Source organism: Maylandia zebra, linkage group LG17 (genome assembly GCF_041146795.1).
Source record: "Maylandia zebra isolate NMK-2024a linkage group LG17, Mzebra_GT3a, whole genome shotgun sequence".
In the NCBI taxonomy this organism is placed as follows: domain Eukaryota; kingdom Metazoa; phylum Chordata; class Actinopteri; order Cichliformes; family Cichlidae; genus Maylandia; species Maylandia zebra.
Window position 1 is genome coordinate 1,764,352 of NC_135183.1, and position 22,615 is coordinate 1,786,966.

Here is a 22,615-nt window from a genome sequence, read left to right on the forward strand (position 1 = left end):
GCATGGAGCCAAACACAAAAAAGAAAACCTGCTCCACAGCGCAGTGACCTGAGACTGGTGCACTAGCACCCCTCTCAGCAAGACAACGACCTAAAGCAAACAACCAGAACACTTCTCGAGTTATTGCATGATAAAGTTATTCAATCTGTGTGGTTAAATAGGACCTGATGATAGCAGGTTATAGATAATTTCCATCTAATATGGCAGAGCTTGATTGGATCTATCAGGAAGAATAGGATTAACTGCTTAGATGCAGGTGTGCAAAGCCTGTGGAGTCTTACATAATAAGACTGAAAGGTGTTACTGCTGGTAAAGTGATTTCTAGAAACTACTAAATTATTTAAACGTGGCATTTTAGTTTGAAATTTTCTTACATTTCTTAAAAAATAAAAATAAAAAATAAATTAAAAAATTTTTTGGAAAATAAAGTCAAAAAAGAAATGTCTAGCCCTTTGTGAAACATGCATTCACACTTCATCTGTCAGTTTTATTCCCGCAAAGAACAGATAAGACATTGCAATCTTTTAGTTCTATATCTTTTCATGTTATGTTACCATTGTGGATTTATCTTCAAAAACATTTTATCAATAAAAACGAAGCCTAAAACACAGTGAAATGATTTTAAAGCAAGAACTTTCATATACTGTTAATGTTGCCCATTGTCTTTTTTAACTTATACTTTGTTGTCACCTTTTTTAGGTGTTGTGACGTCTCGGAGTCAAACCTTTCTACTGATTGGATGGATTGGCTCATGTGACAAGCCTCAGTAACCCGTGCTGCCTTTGTACTAACTCGGTAATAGGAAGACTTTCAAATTACTTACGACATCATATTTTATATTGCTTTGACATGTCATTTAAGTAGAATAAAATGATCGAGTTGATGACTCTTTGTTAAAATACGCCTTTTTAATAAACAGTGACAGTAGAAATGCACATATGTATATGTACTTATAATACAAATAAATCGATAAGTGGGACATAGTTGCGTTGTTTCGTAACGCTTTTTCTGACAGTCATTGAACGCACCACAGTTTGTTTTTATAGCTGGTTGTTGACTTGTTGCGTGCGTTCCTTCTGGCCGCGCGGCGGTGACAGGCTTGACAGCTTGGTGTCCTGCTCAGTCTTCGTTACCTGTCAGAATACCCCAGCGAGGGAATGCCCCGCTATGTTCGACTTAAGCCGTGGCTGGAACCTGTCCTTCGCTGGTTGCGGGTTCCTGGGCATTTACCATATCGGAGTAGCCAGCTGCCTGCTGGAGAAAGCTCCGTACCTTATCAAAGAGGCAACTAAGCTGTATGGGGCTTCGGCCGGTGCGCTGACCGCCTCGATGCTCGCCAGCAAGGCACCCATAGGTAAGATACAATGCTGGGGCTCGGTAGCCTGAATAATAATGTACACTTAAAATCATATTCATTACCGAATATGATCTGATAGCCTGCTGGGGATATGTATAAATATGGGTTCAGCTTGTGTAGATAGCAGGCGTCTGTAGAGTTAGCAGGCGTAAAGAAAGTTGCACTTGACAAGAGCGATTTAGGTCGATTTCATAAACAACACGAACCTTAAAGTTAGTAGAAAGTTGTATACATTGTAAATATACTATGAAATATTTGTATATACGAAACGTTGTTTAAAACATAAGCTACTTATAGTTAAAACCATTTACATGTTAGCATGCAGATATATGAAATAAAGTAATAATAAACGTTTATATCTAAGGAACCTTTCAGATTTCTACAGTAGGAAACAGTAGAAACCCTAAAAAAGGGAGAGAAAACATCAAAACAAAACAATCACATGAAGCCCCCAAGATAAAAATAAATAAATAAATATATAACCTTTTAGAGTGTAAAGCTATTAAACCGGATCATTGGGGCAGTTCCACATGTTCCACATTAAATGTACTGTAAATTCACTTGTAATAATGGACTGCATTTATATAGCGCTTTTCAAGACCCTCATAGCGCTTTACAATTCCACTATTCATTCACACACTGGTGGAGGCAGCTACAGTTGTAGCCACAGCTGCCCTGGGGCAGACTGACAGAGGCGAGGCTGACATATCGCACCGTCGGCCTCTCTGGCCAACACCAGTAGGCGGTAGGTGAAGTGTCTCGCCCAAGGACACAACGACCGAGACTGTCCGAGCCGGGGCTCGAACCGGCAACCTTCCGATTACAAGACGGACTCCCAACTCTTGAGCCACCATCGCCCCTTAAGCACAATTAAGAGTGTAATAGTCTAGTAGCTAATTTCTGTTCAAGGTTACATATTACTTGTCAGTAACTTGAGACCAGTAGTACTATAAACTTAAGACAGCAATTCATATATGTGCAAGGCTTATACAGAGCAGGCAGAGAATGTCTTTCATTGATATACATGTATATATATGTATAGGTTGTGTTCAAATGGGACTGGCTCATACCACAACATGACTGTGCTTGAGTCAGAGGCACCCTTTCACTTTCTTTCTCATGATGAAGCAATCATTACAGACCGATCTCATCTGTAAACCTAGACTGACGCCCAGGTTATCATCGATAGCGTCAGACAATACTGATACAGGTTTAATTAGTGTGTTTTCATTCCCAGCTAAATGCTGTAAAGATGTGATTGAGGTGGCTAAGGAGGCCAGAAAGAGAAACCTGGGCCCCCTGCATCCAACTTTCAACCTGATTAAGGTGTTAAGGTCTGGCCTGAATCGCAACCTGCCCTCTGACGCACACACCCTGGCCTCAAAGCAACTGTGCATCTCTCTGACCAGAGTGAGTGATGGGGAGAATGTGCTCGTGTCAGAGTTTGACTCCAAAGAGGAGCTCATTGAGGTGAGGACAAAGAGGTGGTGGGTATATTCCACATAACAGGGAATGGGTGTTCTGTAGTTTAACCTTGTGCTCTATCCACAGGCGCTCATCTGCAGCTGTTTCATCCCCATCTACTGTGGACTGATTCCTCCGTGCTTCAGAGGAATGGTAGGTTTGCTTCTTTACATGTATGTATGCGTGTTTCTGCTTTGGGGAAGCAGACGCACACATGTGACTAAAAAGAACAGAAAAAGAAGAAGGAAGCTTGAGCAGTGAAGAAAAAATGTAGCAATAAGCAAAGTTGAAAAGCGCTGAGTGGATGCAAAAGAGTGTAAAAAATGTTATTGAGACGTGGCTCGTCTTGTATAATCACATTTGATTTTAGCTTCTTTTAAGCATTAAACATGAAGAAGGAAAATACACATTTAATATACAGAGTAAAGACTGTGGGATGGCTTTGTGTAGTAGTCAATCTGAGCAGTGATAAAGAAGCTGCAGGTCCCAGCATATAGCTGTTTGCTTTACTGTGACTTATCAGCAGCTCTTGGACTTTGGCAGCAATCTCATTCAGTAATCAGCTCAACTCTCCTATTACCACAATTATAATTGAGACACTCATGACTGGATTTAGATCCAGTTATAGAATAATATAATAGCAAAATCACAAAAGTGGAGTTCATCATAGTCACAGCAGATAAAAATAATAAACCTGATAACAAATCAAGAAATGTAACATCTTCTAGAATTCAACCCCATTTCCTTGAAATTGCCTAACAAATACACAAACATTAAGTGTGTTGACTGGATTATGCTAAAAATAATGGAGATATCTGGCAAATTACAGCTATGGTAACACTAATCACATAATTAATACGACCATATAGAGAAATGAATGTAGAAGCTGTTGGTTTGTTGACTTACATTCTGAAGCCTCTGATTTAATAAACAGATGATTAATATTTTCAAAAGAATGAAATGTATTCAGGAGTGATTTTCACTGACTTAGCCGAATGTGCTGACGTAACATGTATTGAGAAAAGTCAGTGCTTTATGAATGGCAGAGTTTAGAGTCAGACTCCTTTGGAGTCAGCGTCTAGTAACCTTGAATGATATCACACTTTCAGGGACTTACTTGGACTTTTCCCTTTCGGCTCTTCACTTGTCTGAGGAAGCACAGGCTTTGCTGGGACTTACAACGTACAGTGTGTTAATTTAGAGTGAGATATCTAAATGACTGTAAGTGTTACGTTCACAGTAAAATGCCTGTTCTGAACTTTTTAAATCTGCACCTACAAATGTCATTCAGAAGAGAAACTAAAAAGAAACTTGACTGTTGTTATACTGAGTTATACTGAAGTTCAGTTGATATTGGTGTCGTAAAAATGACAGCAGGGCTGAGTTACTCCACATTTTTGTAGTTTAGTGATAATCAGATTCCCACTATCAGAGAATGTCAATTTTCAGTTACACTTACAGTTCATACATGTTTCATTTATTAAAAATGAAAAGAGTCCAACAACAAACACTGATGTTATAGAAATGCCATGTTTAGCAGACATGGTGGATTAATAATAACAAGAATGTACTTTGATTTACAAAAGGGAATGAAAGTCTTAAAGAAAACAGAAAAAACAAATAATATTAAAAATCCTCAAATAAATTGTGTCAGTTAAAATTTATTTAAATTCTCATTTACAATTGAAGCAGCTGACATGTCAGTGTGATAACAAAATCTAAAAGCTTTGTAATCAAAGATAAACACAGTGACAAAAATCAGGGTCCAACTTAAAAAAATAAAATTCAGTGTTGTAAATGAATATAGGCATTTATAATGTGTAAAATCAAATGCAGTTGGTACAGTCAAAGATTTGTAAACTCCATCCAAACAACAAAACAGGACACCTGGTTTCTTTTCACCCTGCGTAGACGTTGTTGTCTGAAACTTGGTGCTGAAGTTCAGTGTGAACACAGAAAAGGGAGTACAGCTCAGTAAGCTAATGTGCGATTTCACTGAACTGTGTGTTCCACGGCTGGTTGTGTATGCACATGCAGACAGATGTCTAACATCAGGTGTAGTTTTCTAATAAAGTTCTTTTTTTTCACTTTGCCTGAAATGTTTGGGAACGTTGTTCTGCCACAGATCTGACTCCAGTCGGATGTCTCCAAATACTAAAGAAACAAATAAAAAGTGCTAAAACCTTTAAAACCTTTAGCTATTACTATTAAGGAAATTATAACAAAATTGTAACAAAATAGTAATTATAGCATATTTAAGTTAATTAAATACACTCGTGTAGCAAAGATTCATTTAAAAAGAACATCATGTTTTTACTCTGTGTGCACAGTCAACTGTTCCCTTACTGACCTACTTTCCGTCACGCTTTTAAGCGCTTTAAATGAGAAAACCCTGCTTTCGTATCCCATTGGTTGAGAGAATGAAATGTAATCAGAATTTTTCATTACATAAAAACTGGGTAAAGTCTTTAAAATTGTGTGAAATGTGAAGCCTGGGTTTTAATATTGTAAGTGTCCTGTGTGATGGTAGGTGAGAGCAGCCACAGGAAAAATTAGATGGTGGATCAAAATGTGCATACCAAAAAAGTTTGTAGTTTGTGCATGGCCCAGGTATCAGGGTATAGCAGAAATGAATAGTTTCCTTGTGCTTCATTGTGGCCTGTTCTATAAATGACAACCAAAAGTGATGTGTTTATTCCAGGTATATTGGTAACTGTCTGTGTGTGTTCAGCGTTATGTAGACGGTGGGATCAGTGATAACCTGCCTCAGTCAGAGCTGAAGAACACCATCACCATATCTCCTTTCTCTGGCGAAAGTGACATCTGTCCACGGGATAAGTCCACCAGCTTTCATGAGCTGCGTTTCACTAACACCAGCATCCAGATGAACATGGGCAACATGTACCGCCTCAGCAGGGCTCTCTTTCCACCAGAACCCAAGGTAGGTACCTGTGCAGCATTAGCACACTGGAGGCGATGTACTCGTTGTGCATTGCACTGAAGCTGATGGTCAGTTTCTTGCAGACATTCCAGGCTTTGGTTGCGTAGGCCATGTAATGTATTTACTACCAGGCCATATGTCAATCAGCAGTATCTTGCACTCTCACTGATAGTCGCTTCTGTCACATGTTTTTAAGTAGAGAATAGAAGGAAGGAGACCCCTACTTAAGATTTTCATCTTTTAAAGTTGAAAATCTAAAATAACAAAACAGTAAATCAATCATTCTTTCACCTTTACAAGGATTAACAATAGTAGTAAAAGCATCTGTGCGTAGGCAAAGGGTCAATCCTTTGTCACCAGACAAGAACCTCAGAAGCGGCGGTCTTTGATGGTAGGGCTGCTCGATTATGGCAAAAATGATAATCACGATTATTTTCACTGAAATTGAGATCACGATTATTTGACGATATTTATTTAACCCTTTAAGACCTACTATAGAACCAAGTCCACCAGAGCTTATATTATTTTTTTTACATGCTGTAGTGCCATTTGTGGGAGCATTTCAAGTTGCTATACATCAATACAACTGTTATAGCCCATATTTTAATAATATGTATGCATTAAGTCCATAGTAATTACATAAATTGCAAAAAAGTGCAATAAACTACAAAAAAAATTGAAAATCGCTTTTGTTTTGTTTACATATATTTCTACTTGGAGAAATTTAAGAGGTTTATCCCTCAAAACTTTAAATACAATAAAGTTGCAAAAAATAGTTTCCCACCACGGGAAATTTACTTTGAGTGTCTTCATAGTTTTATTTTGGAGATACAGCAATTTTTATATACTGCAGGAAAAACAAAAAACAATCCTATGATGCAAATTTGCAAAGAAAACAGCAGGTGCATCATTTCACTGTGGGAAGTGTTACGACCAGCTGATAGTAACGGCAAAGCCTGTTTCTGGAATATTATGTTTTTGTTCCTGCAAGAGCTTTTTATGCAGTTTTTGCAAAGCTATATGTGGAACGAAACTGTGACCGAGGACAAGCTGATGGCATCAGATGTAAGTACAACTCCTCCGGTTTCATATGCAAAACAAATTATTGCGCTAGCTTACACGGTTCGGGTTCTACAGGGATTTAAAAATAGTTACACAAAACGGAGCGTGCTGCTCTGACCGGCTTTAAAGGGTTAACAATGACTTTAAAAAATAATATAAAATAGTGTGCAACACCACTGAAGTTTTTTTTTTTTAAACTCTCTTTTCAACCAACGGCAGTCACTCTCCAAATAACTTCTGCTTAGCTTTCCGAGCTTCCCTCGGGTCCTCTTAATCAGCGGTCTCCAACCTTTTTTGCGCCACGGACCGGTTTATGCCCGACAATATTTTCACGGACCGGCCTTTAAGGTGTCGCGGATAAATGAGGGAGGGGCTAATAATCGGCTCAGTCATTTTTAATGATCGTTGAAAGCCCAGATCGTAATCGTGATTAAAATTCGATTAATTGAGCAGCCCTATTTGATGGAGTCGCCAAAGCCTGGAAAGCGTGTGTAAAGCAGCTCTGAGACACTGCCAGCAAACTAAGCACCACTCAAGTGCTGTTTGAGCATCTCCCAGCAGCAGGGTAAAACCTGCACCACACACCTCTGCCATGGCCTCAAACCAAACATAGCTGTGCAGTGTGATGGAAGAGACATTGGGAGCACTGGTGGTTGAGCCTCGGACCCAGTGTAAACCACTTTCTCTGTGTTTTCTAGTAGCCTAGAGCACAACACCTTCTTCCTGTATTTACCTTTGTTGCTCCCGCCCCAGAAGCATCTGGCCACTGAGCAGGCTGAAGTGTCGCATTTTGGTTTGCTTGGAGTTCACTTGATTTTTCTGTGTGAAAACGAACCAAAGCACAGGAAAAAGCTACATGTTTACAAACCCGTCAGCTAATTCAGAGTAATTCAGAGTAAATGAACTATAACTATGTGAAAACATTGATACGCAGACACGAATCAATACTAAAAATGACTCATTTGCGACAGTATCGTTACCAACAGCGCAGCCTTTGGCTCTTCCAGCTAACAGCTTCCCTGCAGGTAGGCATACAGGAGCTGCTCTGACTCAACCACCGGTTTCAAAAGTCCTGCTTTGAAGCACTGAGATGAGCTTTGCTGCCATTTGTTGCAAAAAAAGCTGTGACGAGAAGGGGGTGGGGCTTACTCTGAGACCGCATGCTCATTGGCTGCTGACTAGTGTTAGCCCTTTGTTAACCAGTAAGTTTTTAACCAGCTGGCTTTGTGCAACAGATAAATTGAATCATATTTTCAAAATGTACTAAATATTTATATTCAGTATGACCAAAAATGTTTAGAGACGTGAACACAACCACAGCTGTCACCATATGGTGGCTTTTATATGGAACGCAGGTTTAAGACACCAAACTCTATGTCAGTGCTTTTAATGTGAACACCACTTTATGAGGAATTTCAGAATCAGAATACTTTAATAATCCCTAAGGAAATCATGTTTCAAGACGTGACCCCATGAAACATTAAAGTTAGCTGTTTAACACGCAAAAAACAGCAGAATTAGCTGCCTGTGAAGTTATGTTTAAGGTAACAGCTAGCAGCTATGGTTGATAGTAAACTGACAAAATTACTGTGGGAGCTAGGCAGCTAATTTGATTAGCTCTGCTGACGGTTAATAGACAGCGTCAATGTAACGCTGTTAAGCTTCAGATAAACAATGAGAAAAATCTACAACAACTAGACAGAAATAATGCAAGTCCACCTTATAACTCTATATCTGCAACAAAATATGGTGCAAAGTCATTAGAAGCTCAGCGCTACCTCAGACTACCTATTGTCGGATTTTGTGCTTTTTTGCATTACCTAAGAGAATCTTTAAATATTTGTCATATATCTCAAATGTAGTGACTCTCTGTGCTTGTATATTGTAACATTTACCTACTAACTGTTGTCACAGTGGCTGCTCTGCAGGAGAAGTCAAAGTGGTGTTGTACACTATCTTTCATTTTTATTACAGTAGTTGTTCTAAGTGCCTCAAGTGAACACTATGTACAGTTGATTTTCCTGATGTCTGTGCCACAGAGGTCCTATGGTGCTGAATGCAACATTAACCTAAATCTTAAAACATCTGTTAAATGAATATCCCCTGAACAGAAATTCCCCAAAATTCTCAGATTTGGTTTTAGGCCTTTAAGTGCCTTTTTAATGTAATTGTTATTATTCAAACTGAAGCCAAGTTTCCTTTTGTTATTTCCTGCCACTGTGATGACTGTCAGTTAACCTCTAAGATAAGGTGACCTTTGACCTTGTTGCAGTACATCTATTTGCTGTATCATTGCTATATAGCCTCACCCCCTTCTCGTGTGTGTATGCATACCTTATCTGGGTCCTATGATTTTGTCAATGAGCTCACTTATCTGTGTCTGGGGGATGTGTGTGTTTTTTCCTGGAATGACATCACTATATCACTTCACCTGAAAAACAAGTGCACACATTACATGCCTGAACAAAGTGAGTCCTTAATACAAACATACAGGCTTGGCAAATATGTGTCTCCTGTGGCCTGACCATCCCAGCCAATGAAATGAGCATCTCCTAACAATGTCACAGCTTGCTGGTATTGAAGCTATTACACAATAAAACAAACTGACAGTAGACCTAATGACACGACTCTGTACCTTTCACTTGCCAAAACACTTTAATAGCATAACAATGAAAGGCATGTATATTTAATTTTAACAATGCTAAACTGTATATTAGGAAGTATTTGACCTTTTTAGGGAGATTGTGTCAATATTACAGTATTACAATTCCAACAAGCTTAAAAGTCAACGTCTTGGTGTGACCACCTTCATGACTCCTTCATTTTTGATAAGATCATCAACGCCAGTAGCTGAAATACAGCGTCAAACCATGACAGACCGTGTTTTACGGATTGCTGTATACACTCATATTTACATGTCTCCTGGCTTCCAACATTCCAAGACTCCTTTTCAGTTCACTTGATATGTAATTTATTTCTTTTCCCCATTTCCTTTCCTTGAAATGACTTTCACTGAGATAATTTCTGACGAGGCTTTGGTGAACAATAGATGGATCAACTGAAAGCCCACATGCAATTCTCAGGTCCTCTGGCAGGATTTGTTTACTTCTTAAGGTCATGACATTTAGGTACCAAGTGTCTGCTGCAGATAGGCCAGCCATTTCTTCTTTTGTCTTCCACTTTCCTCAAAGACACGCTGCACACCATGCCATGATATGCCAAGTTTTCAGCTAATAGCTCTTTGGAATCACCTTTATTGGTACAAAAGTACTACTTGACACCTTTCAAGATGTTATCTATGACAGAGATTCTACGTTTTTTGCTAGTATAAACATAACACAGGTTCATCCCTTGAGTTAGGTGCTTATTTATCCTTGAATGACTCACAGCTCAGGTTCAAGTGGCTTAGCAAACAAGAAAAAACACCTGTTCGGGTACTCAGGTACAAGGACTTGAGTGAAAGTGAGTGAAAAAGCAGCCAATGTCCAAAGAAAAACTTTTAAAGACCTTCAAAACCCCACAGAACTGTTGCTCAAGAGTGTTAAAAAATTCAAGTCTGACTCCTTGGAAGCAAAATATAAATAAATTAGGAGTTATACAGATTCAGACACAGTACTGTATGACAGTTATGGAAGATGCCAATAGAAAGCAATGAGTCACAGTTCCCATCAGAGGAAAGACATGCAGGGAATGAAATGAACTTGCTTGCTTAGTGGAATATCTTAATGGAGCAGCTTGTGGTATGGAGCTCAGGTCCAAGAAGACAAAGTTCATGACCAACAACACCCAGGCAAGTGAGACCAAATATTCAGTGGAGGCTGGTAACCGTGAAGACTTCCAGCTACCTCGGTTCAGTCATATCAGGTGAAAAATTAAATCCTGAGATTTTGGCAAGTATACCAAAGACAACAACTGCAATAATAAGACGTGAGGCCAGCCAGAGAGAAACATCTGATTGCACTTACAGTGTCAATCTTCGCCTATGAAATGTACACACTCACAGCAGAACTTCAAACAATGATTAGATGCTGCAGGAAGATTTTAAATGCTTATATGAAGGCAGTGCCGCTTCTGGAATAATGTCCACAATGTTCACATGTGGATTTTTCTTTGCATGAACTTTGTGTAAGGACTACACTTCTCCTCCAGAGTCGACTCATAGACATGGACGACCCATATCTGTTTTTAATGCAGTGCGACCTGAGAGCCCAAAGATCACGGGCAACCAATATTCAGTTCTGGCCTTGTCCCTCGCACACAGAGACTTCTCCAGGTTTTCTGAATCTTCTGATAACATTATGAGCTGTAAATAATGACATAGTCAGCCTTCAGAATTTCACCTTGAAGATCACTATTTTGAAATTGTCCCATGGACTAGTTCTTTTTGGGCGTGCTCAGATTGGTATACCATAATTTGTAGAAACATTTTTGCACACTGGTAAACCTCTGCTCATCTTTGCGTTCTTAAACTCTGCTTCTCTAACATCCTGTTTTTTATACCAAATCGCTTACTGACCTGCTGTCGATCAACCTAATTACTTCATTTTAGTACCACCTACTTTTCCACCCTTTGTTGAACCATCCTAGCTTTTTTATGCCTTCAAATCCATCCATCATCTTTTTCTTATCCTATTCATGGTCCCGGGGGGCTGGAGCATATCCTAGATGACATAAGAGAGAGGCAGACAACATTTCACACTTACATTCACACTTAGGGCCAATTTAGAATCACTAATTAACCTAACCCCACTAACTTCACGGAGATGGAGAAGCTAGAGAACTAGGAGAGAACCCATGCAGACATGGGGAGAACATGCAAATTGGTGGGGGGTGGATCTTGATATATCTATGATGATATTTTTTATGAAGAAGTAAAATGTCTTATTGTAAATATTTAACTTTTTTCCATTTTGAATGAATTGCAGCTTTATTAGATATATTTTCTGCCTCCCGTCCACAGGTGCTGGCTGAAATGTGTCAGAGCGGTTATAAAGATGCTCTACGCTTTCTTGAAGAGAACAGTGAGTCCTCTATTCCTTGGTTGCTTTGGTCATTCTCCAACTTACACACTTTCATATCAGCCTCTAGTTTGACATTTGGACTGTGTTACCTATGTGGTGTTTTTTGGTTGCAGACCTGCTTGCACTGGAGTGTCCCACTGCTGGCCCTTCCCTGCCAGAGAGCTCGATCAGCTGCTGCAACAATACTGAAACAACCAAGGAGTGGGTGCTCCGAAGGCTCCGACTACTTCGTAAACAGCACTGTGGGGTGGATGAACACATTAGTCTGCCTACTTCAATCAAGAAAGGTAAGGTATCATCCCAGAATAAGCACAGATTGAATCATTCTTCTTTAAAATGTTTAAAGAACTGCATCCTATTCTGTATGTGGCTGTCAGTGTTCTGTGAGGCCTGCCAAGAGAGATCCGGACTGTATGGCAGGGTATCTGGGATGCTGCCAGTAAGGGTGGCCTCCTACATGCTCATGCCATACACACTTCCTGTACAGTCAGCATACTCAGTGGCCCAGAGGTAAGACAGAGGTCGCATCAATAACGGTATATCACTTTTAACCAAATGAGCTTTGAACTTAAAATTAGCTGGTGTCAAATCCGTGACCATTACCACTTTGCTTTGGACCAGGTTTGTAGAGTGGATCCCAGAGGTGCCCGCTGATGTCCGTTGGCTGTTTGAGGTGGCAGGTGATGTTTACAGACAGGCCTGGAAAGGAGAACAAGCCAGCGCTATGAGGTGACAGAAAATATGGCATACAGAGTCATTTTCAAACAAACGTTTGAGGTTTAGCGTCAGACGCTTTCAGACATGTCCTCTTTCTAATAATCTGAAAGCTGGAAAAATATCTGTCTTCATTTTTTTCTGTTTTCACTATTCTCATTGTGGAGTCCAGATCACCTCTCACTTCTATACATGAATCTTGTTTCCATTGCTTTTTGTACAGTGAGCCCTGCCTGAGGAAATGCCTGAGTGTTCCACCGCTATCTTCGGAGTGCGGGCCCAGTCAGAAAGATATCCCACCTGCTCTTTCCTCTGTCGAGCTCCACAGCAACTACTGGGAAATCCCCAAATCTGCCTTCTCCGCGTCTCATCAGAGCCATCCAGCCATCGATCCCTCCTCCCCACAGGATGTCTGCTTCTTTGTTGGCATCCAAGATGAACCATAGAACGTTCACAACAGTCAGATGCTCCAGGACCTGAACTTTAACAGAAACACGGTCTAATGTCAGCTCTCTTGTTGAGACAAGGATGGATCGATGGATGGTAGAAATTTTAGCCAGTACTCACTGGTGTGTATCTGTTTTTTACACTGACTCTGAACACTCCATCCAGTGCAAAGAGTATTGTACTTCTGTGATGTGTTTTATGACCTAAATCGGTGCGCAGCACAGTATGATATCTATCTACTTCCCTAAATATTTTTAGGTTTAAAATATGCATTCATAGGAACCATCCCAGTGCATTCAATGACAGCTTCTTTCTTTCCCTTCAAATATTGACTCCTTCTTCATTTCACCACGCTGATGGACTTGTACCGTTGAGTGATATGTCCAAGGTTTGTGGTCCCAATCACTAATTTAAAGTTTTTTTCAGTATATAATGATTTTAATTTTCTAAATAATTAATACTCCACAGAGTAAAACGGGTACCAAAGAAGGCGGGGCTACCGTGTGAAGGTGTCCTTTGGTTCTCAGTGCGATCAAATTCCAGAGAGACTGATTGTATTCAGTATAATGTGAAACTAGGGAGTGAGACCTCAAAGTCATCAGGAGTCTTTTTTTAGGTCATAGCTGAAAGCTGTTTTACTAAAAAGAGACTTTTTGCAACTACAGGGGTCCGTCTGTGGTGGCCTTTAAGGAGAATGCAAGTTTAAGGCACTTCCTTATTGCCTTTTAAACCTGAAATCTATTTATTATATATAAAGGCTCTAATATTACAAATCTTGGTGCAACAATCCTTAGCATTAATCCAGGTGACCTTTCCAGGATTTTTGAGTAAAACCAAGTTGTTCACTTAATTGGAACTTTTAACTCTTCGTCATTGCAGCTGTCTTGTATTAGTAAATCTCTACTGCATAAGGAGAGGCTATTTCACATGATTGGGCAGAGTTATGTGTGATGATGGGTCTGGGGTAAAAAGCTGTTCCTGAGACTGGTTGCCTATTATTTGGCGACTCTTCTAAGCTGATGATGACCTGGATGTGATGAGTGTCTGAGAATGTTAGTGGTTCTGTTTTGGCAGCGGTGTCTGTAGATATGTTCAAGGGAGAGAAGAAGGCAGCCAAAGCTGTTTTGTGCAGTAGTAATGACCCATGCCCAAATTACTAGTCGGCCACTGAAACCTGAAATGTTTCTGCTAGAGAAAATGCACTGAAGCTGACATTTTCAGGTTAAAGGCTGGTTCTGGTCCTGGGCCAGCTAGGCAAAGGGGAATGCAATCAGTAGTACAAGTCACATCAGCCCATTGCTTCTGGCCAATAATGCAGTGCATAGGCTGAATGCTGATTGGCTGAAAGGAAGCGTAAACTGAAAAGGGAATGACCACAGCCTTAATCTGCAGTACAAAGAATTTCTTTGTGCACTATGAACTCTGTAATTCCAGCAAAAGGACCAACAGAACCACAAACAAGAGTGGCCCATGTTCCAGTTATTAAATAGTACATGTATGTTTTTAAACTATAGCAGCAATGTCAAGTTGTTTGCATCTGCAAAGTGCTCTGTAGCACCGACACAGTACCGTGCTGGAGCCAATACGTTCCATTTTTATAGGACAAACGCACAGTTTTAGCATGGATGAAGACATGGTCCAGTACACCACAAAACTTTACAAACTTTTAACACTTTAGACATTGCACAGGCACAGTATTCAGACATGCCATTAAACTGTCTTCTGTAGGCGATAATAACTCTCCCATAACATATAATTCAGTGTTAAATAAGTAACAGTCGGCTGCCTGAAGCCCGCCATACAATAATGGCTTTTATATCTAAGTTGCAGCTCACTGTAAGTATAACTTTCAGGGTGACTGACTTGAAATGGAAAAGTAATGTTAAATATTGAGATGTATCTACCAAACAGCACAAGTCATGTTATTCACTTTCAAATCATTTTGAGCCATAAAGCCAGCGGCAGACCTTTGCTAATGGTTCCAACACTGAAGCTCAATAACCGCCATCAGATGTGGTTATTGAGCTTCTTCCTCTGTAAGGTGACCAAACTTTTGCACATGTCACAGTCACAATTTTTATTTGTTATATTATTAAGTTCAAAATTAAAAGATAACAGTGCAATGACCTTTGAAGACAGGCTTGTTTTAATTCCCTTCTTTTAAGTATAAAATATCAACTCAATGTGCTATTTCCCAGAGATTTGCTGGTATTTACATGGTCAGACCTTGAAATATTGAAATGTTTTGTTTCCCGCAAATGTAATTTGTGTTAAGACACTGTGATATTTCAAGATTAAACAATTGATTCCATTGCTGTAAATGGTAAATGGACTGATTCTTATATGGCACTTTTCTACTCTCCTGGAGTACTCAAAGCACTTTATACAACATAAAGCCACATGTGGTCTCAGCCACATTTGCACATGAGGCTGTGAAACACAAAGATTCATCCTGACACAAGAGAACTTCAGAAGTCATCCGCAACAACGGGAGAAAGTCCCAGAAGGATTACAATCTCAGGAGCAGTCCATAATTCAAGTGTGTATGGTAGAGCAGACACCTGCAAGTGTGACTAAAATATGATCACAAAACAACAAAAATATGCACGTTCTATATATAAAGTCGAACACGGAGAGTTCCTGCACAAGTGCAGTGATTTTGACTGGATGGCTGATATAGTTTTGAAACAAACCTCCTCATTCTTCATGCAGCGCATGAAAAAACCTGCTCTCCTCTTTCTCCAGGTGAAGAACACCTTTCAGCTCCAGGCCCTATTTGATTTAGAATACTTCTTGATGTTCCTGAGTTTGTTGACTATTTTTATTTTTTGTTTTCTAATATTATTAAGGCAAAGTTTGTCTTTGTGACATGACATGCGCTAAAGCAAATCTGATTAATATCTGACTCTAATGGAAACAATAAAAATAGTTCATGTTGTATTGTACTCTGATTACCTTATTTTAATCTGTGCAGCCTTTTCCTTTACCATAAATGTATGTACACAGGAACCACACAGACCTCTTGCCTTGCAACTCCTCCCACGTGGCCCTACTAAGCCAATCAAATGCTTTATTTAGAGCACGTGTGAAAATGGAAAACTATTGTTGGACTGTAACTTCTTTGTTTTATTTGACAGCCAGTTGATTACCATGTGCAGACACGGATTCAATTCTTAGGCTACTATAAAATACATTGCATTGGATTCCTATCTGCATGTGAGTTAGTAGCCCCAATGAATAATTATAATTCAGTTTCATGCACTGCAGACAACCCCAGAGTGATGCATGAATTCATGCAAAATGATAGTATGTTTATTAACACGCAAACAACTAAAGATCTGACAGAAATGTTTTCTTACATGTCAGCTGTTACACATACAGGAAGGAATAGTTTGTAATAAGGCAACTCCCTGGATATCTTGATGCATGCTCAATCATCCAGGTGAATCCAGAAAGGTTGATTCTGTTCATCTGGATGTTTTCAGTGGGAGGAACGTTTGGTCAATCATCCAAGTGTATACTTCAGTCAATGTTTTTCCCACTGAAAACGCTACGTCCAGATGAACAGAATCAACCTTTTGGAACTCCCTGGATAAGTCCAGGAGTCCACCAAGTCTCAGTTCTCAGGACCACGCAGTCTCCACGAATTCTTGTCAGAAGATTTCACCCTTATATTATAAAAATGGAACGTAGAACCTCCACTATTCATTAAATCAAACTTCAGACTCCCAACCAGTTGATTCATTGAGCAATGATTCCACATTTTCCTCAAATTATAGACCCCTTCCCATGTAAATTATTCATTTGTTTCCAGAGTCAGTATTGTATCACAGCTGATTTTCCCTGCTGTGTCAGTAGTTTTGTTAATGTTACTAAACATCCAGGAGGTATCCAGGGCTGTTGTAACTCCCTCCAAGTTGAAAAACGAACACAAGGCGTTCTTGATTTACTGGCATTTATTGCACACGGGCGCCACCAACGATGCCACCAGAGATGCCGTAACGATGCCGTGAGAACTGTACAACAACATAAAATAATCAATTTCCGCCGTACATTGTTCTCATAGAGAATAAACAATAAGGTACATCATTAAACAACACAAATGCTTACAATTTACCTTCACAAAATGCTAACATATACACGTGGTTACCATAAACTCGCTCGCTCTATCACAAACAAACATCTTATTTTCTATCACAACATATACAAATTGCATACCTCATTGGCCGCATTAACTTGCAGGGGTTAAATGAAACACTTCTTGTAGTGTCACTCTTTCCCATAGTCGAACACTCCGTTGCATGCGTCTACATGTTTCTACCACCACCAGAGAGAGACGAAAAGCATGCTGCGCTCTACCGAGTGTGGCGTGTAACTGAAAATATTGTCACCCCAAACAACAGACTAAACATTGGTTCCACCCCGGAAACATTCTGTAACCCTTGTAAATGTATTTCCAGCCAACAACATACATTACATCACACACATATATTAACAATAAAGTATTTCACTTATTCATTGTAACTTGAACCATAAAATTGTCTCAAATTGCATAACTGCTGCTGACGGCAGCCACACTCCCACCAAATCATTAATGATTTTTCAACTGAACCTCGTTGTAAAGGCAAGTGTATACAGTCCCTTAGTCACATAGATCACAGAGACAAGAATTCTGAACTATTCAGCTTCAAGTAGGGTAACTGTTTTGTGGATAGGTCTTTCAAGATACACTGGCTTGTTAACTCTTTTTCCTTGGTCATCCAATGTCGCATCACTGATTAGCAGCTCGAGTTTCCTAATGATTCCATCCTCACTAGGGTACACCTTGGTTACCTTGGCCAACTTCCACTCATTTCTGGGTAGACTATTGTCCATCAGCACCACAATGTCGTTGATCTTGGCATTTCTCCATGCCTTGTACCATTTTCCTCTCTGCTGAAGATTCAGCAAGTATTCCCCTTTCCATCTGGTCCAGAATTCATTAGCCAGGTTCCTTAAATCCAATAGCCAAGACTCCCACCGTGGTTTGAGCTCTTCTGACAGTGGTTCATCCCATCCAACCTTGTCTTGACACATCTGTTGGAGTATTTGCTTTCCAACCAGAACAAATGGTGCCACAAAGCCGAGAGGGTCATAGATGGATGCCACAGTTGATAAGACTCCTCTTCTAGAAAGTGGGCGTTCATCCACAATCACTCTGAAATGGAACTGGTCTGCAACAATGCACCATTTGATTCCCAGAGCTCTCTCAATTTGGGACTCACCAAGAACCAAGTTGCGGTTTCGTACTGAATCTGCACGTTCACTCTCTGGAATGGATGCAAGTACCTCATGATCGTTAGAAATGAATTTGTGAATTCGCAGTTTGCCAGCACTGCAGAGTTGCCTTGCTTCCTTTACTAACTTAATGGCTTCATCCTTGGTTGCGACACTTGTGAGCCCATCGTCCACGTAAAAGTTTCGTTCAATGAACTGAATGGTCGTTTCACTGTAGTGACCATGTCCTTGGGCAGCAACATGTTTCAACCCAAAGTTTGCACAACCAGGGGAAGAGGCAGCTCCAAATAGATGCACTCGCATGCGATAGACTGATGGTTGAGCCTGGAAGTTTCCATCGTCCCACCAGAGAAATCTCAAGCAGTCCTGGTCCTCTGCTTTGACGTGAAACTGATGGAACATACGCTCGATATCGCACATTATGGCAACTTGTCCCTTGCGAAAGCGACAGAGAACACCTATCAGGCTGTTCGTTAATTCTGGTCCGGTAAGAAGGTGATCATTTAGTGACACGCCTTCAAATCTTGCTGAGCAGTCGAATACAACCCGTATTTTTCCTGGCTTGTGTGGGTGATACACCCCGTGATGAGGAATGTACCACACAGGACTGTTGTTAATTTCTCCTCTTGGGACCTTTTCTGCATCCCCATTTGTTATGATTTCACTCATAAAGGTCGTGTAGTCCCTTTGATATTGTTTGTTCTTTTCAAATCTTCCTTTCAAACATCGAAGCCTATGGACTGCACACGTCTTATTGTCTGGGAGATTTGGTCGATCTTTCTTGAAGGGGAGCGGCATTTCACAGTGACCATCCGCCTTGATTTTGATTCCTTCTTCCATGATGGTTAGGAAACGCAAGTCTTCCTGAGATAGATTAGCATCCTCTACTCTTCTCTCACTGAAGTCAGGCTCAAGCATCCTCAGCACATCTGGCGGTGAAATGAACTCCTTGACTTGGGTTCGACATATATATTTCACTTCGTTTGTGAGCTTCTTAGATGTCTGGAGGTGAGGTTTCACTGACTTCATGACAATCTTGTGACTGCTTCCTATAGCATCACCATAGTCGACACATGGGCTAACACAACCGACTATGCTCCATCCAAGATCTGTCCTTTGAGCAAATGGCTCATTGTCTTTACCTGGGACGACCTCTCGGGGCAGCAAAGCCTGTGGACAGTTGTATCCTATGAGAAGCCCTACATCGCACTCAATCAATGGAGCGATCTCCTCTGCAAGATGCTCTAGGTGTGTCCAAGCTCTTGCCGTTCTTGGTGTAGGAATGTGACTTAGATTGGCAGGGATGAACTCTCTTGAATAGGTTACAGGGAGAGAAATCTTCTTTGATGAATAGAAACCTCTCACCTGCAGTCCAACTAACCTTTGACTCGGGATGATTGTATTTCTGGATGAAAGTGTGGAGAGTTTTAACTGCACAGCCTCCCCTTTCATTTCCAGAGCTTCTGCCTTATCTTGCATAATGAATGTGGTATCGCTTTGGTTGTCAAGTAGTGCATATACAAGAATTTCATTCTCTGGGTTACTTGATGTAGATAGCCAAACTGGGACAACCGTAGAGGAGTACATGCTGTCCATACCTTGCACTACTCTGTTTGACGTGGCTTCATTTGATGGTTCAGGAGTATGTTTGCTCTCTGTTCCTTCCGTTGACTTAGCATATTTCGAGTTTTTTACACTCTCCCCATGCTCATCACTGCCTTTCTCTCTTCTGGTTGCTCTTTCACGGTCTTCATGTAAACATGTTGGGTGTTTTTCCTTACATGTCTCACAAAGACTCCTTCTTTTGCAGGTCCTTGAGAGATGTCCTGGTTGTAAACATCCAAAGCACAACTTCCTTGTCTGAACAAACTTAACGCGTTCCTCAACTGGTCTTTCCCTGAACTTCCAGCATGTCTGTATGCCATGATTGCATCTTTCACAAAAAGTGCATTTCTTACGTTCTGCATTCTCTTCAGAGTTGCTCGCAAGCACCTTTGCACCAATGTTTCGTGCCTTTGTTATCTTTACCTTTTCACCATCATTAAACTTCAGGGCATGAAGAGAAGTCACTGGGTTGCAAGCTATTTTTGCTTCCTTTGTGATGAATTCCACGAACTGACTGAAAGTAGGAAACACATTACAAGTTTCTTCTACCTCGGTCACCTTCCTGTTCCAACTGGCCACCAGCCAATCTGGCAGTTTTGTTAGAAGTTTTTGATTTTCATCACAGTCGTTCAATACTTCCAGACCCTTAATCTGGGACATTGCAGCCTGGCAGCCTCTAAGGAAGTCTGAAAAATCCCTCAGCTCAACACTGTCTTTGGGTCCAATTTTGGGCCATGCGGTAAGCTTATCCTTGAAAGCTTTAGCTATCACGAATGAACTTCCAAACCTTTCTTCCAGGATGTCCCATGCTGAGTTGTAAGCTGTATCCGTTCCTAATAGGAAGTAGCTTTCAATGGCCTTTTTTGCAGGTCCGCCAACATATTTACGAAGGTAATAGACTCTTTCCCCTACTGGAATGTTTTTCCTGCCTATCAGGGTTTGAAATGACATCTTCCAATCGCTATACCTTAGTGGATCACCCATGAAGATAGATGGTTCAGGTGTTGGGAGACGGCTTACATTAATAGACTCTGCTATTGCTTCAGCGAGGACTGTGATACTATCTGCTTGGTGTATCACGGGATGCTCACGTGGACTCCTTACAACTCCTGGAGATCTATGTTGTTGAGCTGCGTGGTTATGAAGTAACTCTGTTATTTCCTCATCCGAGCTTATGTCTTGTTCATAAACTTGGAGTCGTGCCTTCGCCGCACTTAGCTCCTTAACAGTCTGTAAGCGCTCTATTTGTCTGCGTTTCTCTTCCAGTGCTTTCTTTCTTGCCACATTTTCTTCCTCTTGTAATGCAATCTTCTTTCGATTTTCTTCTTCAAGACTTTCAAGTTCTTGTTGCTCACATTCTATCTCTTGCAGGACCTTTAGTGCAGCTTGTGTAGCAGCTAGCTCTGCTACGGCCTCTTGTCTCTTAATGGAGGAAAGGCTTGACTTTTGTGACTTTATGCTGGAACTGCTTGCAGAGCTTAGACTTCTTTGAGAGCCCTTACTTGTGCCTTGAGAAGCTGAAGATGAAAACACTGAACTAGACTCAGGCCAGACTAAATCCTCTATCTGAACGTCTTCGTTATCTTTATTCTGAAGGTAAGTGGTTGCATTGTCCAAGATTATTTTGGATACCGCGTCACAGGTGTCTGCCCTACGACGGATCTCACTGTCTGGGGAAGCACATTTGCGCAAATCTTCATATGCGTGTTTCACATCTGCTGATGCACAACTTAACTTACACATCAAATCCTTCACAACCTCAACAGAGGGGGCTCCCTTTATCATTTTCTTAGCTTGCTTGGCGTTTGCTTTCCATTTATCATAAGTTGTAGTGAAACGATGCTGAAGTTTTTTTGACTTATCATCATGCAGTTGCTGAGCCTTTTCAGTAAGCTTTCGAGGTCTTTGACTTCTTCGTGGCTCTTCTTCACATGACTGCTGTACATTTGTGGCACTACTATCCTCAAGTAAGTCGCCGTTCTTAGTTTCATATTCAGTTGTTTGATCCATTCTGCGATGTTTACTTATTACTTGGCACAAAATAAATTCTAGCTATACCTTTAACAGACATGCGGTTTAACAACAGACCAGCTCAATTGCCTGAAATATTAATAGCTACAAGCTTAACCTTGTCTTTAGGTGAACTTGTCCAAAACATCAAGAATGGATAATACCTTCAAGATTTTACAACACCTTAAACCTTAATAAAACATCTGAATGAATACCATCTTGAGTCGTATAAATATGGTGAACTTTGTTCCTAAACCAACAACACATACGACGCAGCACTTAATTCTACAACACTTCTAGCATCCAAATAACACGAATAGGTAAAATGACTTCACCTATAAAAAATCTTATTAGACAGAACCATGAACTTAGAAAGGAGATATGCAGAGCACCAGATTACTTTCAGTTCTTACAGTGTTCTGTTAAACAGTCGTCGAAGTTGACCCACTTCTTAACATTTAACTTGTTTTAAATGCATCACTTAAAGGATCGTCCATGTAAACTTCAACTGTTTGCTGCTTAGGTTAACTGGCGTATGCATAGTCTTATCTGTCTGATGCTAGCGTGCGATGAATTTCTTCTTGCTCAGTGGATGACGACACCGCTACTCGTCTCCTCGCCTCATGCCGAGCAGATTGAGTTCTCACTGTAACTCCCTCCAAGTTGAAAAACGAACACAAGGCGTTCTTGATTTACTGGCATTTATTGCACACGGGC

The 22,615-nt window shown here is 40.4% G+C and overlaps 1 protein-coding gene across 1 annotated transcript; it reads left to right on the plus strand.

Annotated features, from left to right (window-relative positions):
• Positions 1-1,051: 1,051 nt before the first annotated feature.
• Positions 1,052-15,338, plus strand: pnpla3 (patatin-like phospholipase domain containing 3). The gene is made up of 9 exons (XM_004570875.4): positions 1,052-1,354; positions 2,595-2,827; positions 2,909-2,974; positions 5,553-5,762; positions 11,785-11,845; positions 11,959-12,132; positions 12,223-12,355; positions 12,467-12,574; positions 12,783-15,338. The coding sequence occupies exons 1-9, from the start codon at positions 1,168-1,170 to the stop codon at positions 13,003-13,005; spliced, it is 1,395 nt and encodes a 464-aa protein (XP_004570932.1). The 5' UTR covers positions 1,052-1,167; the 3' UTR covers positions 13,006-15,338.
• The last annotated feature ends 7,277 nt before the right edge of the window (positions 15,339-22,615 follow it).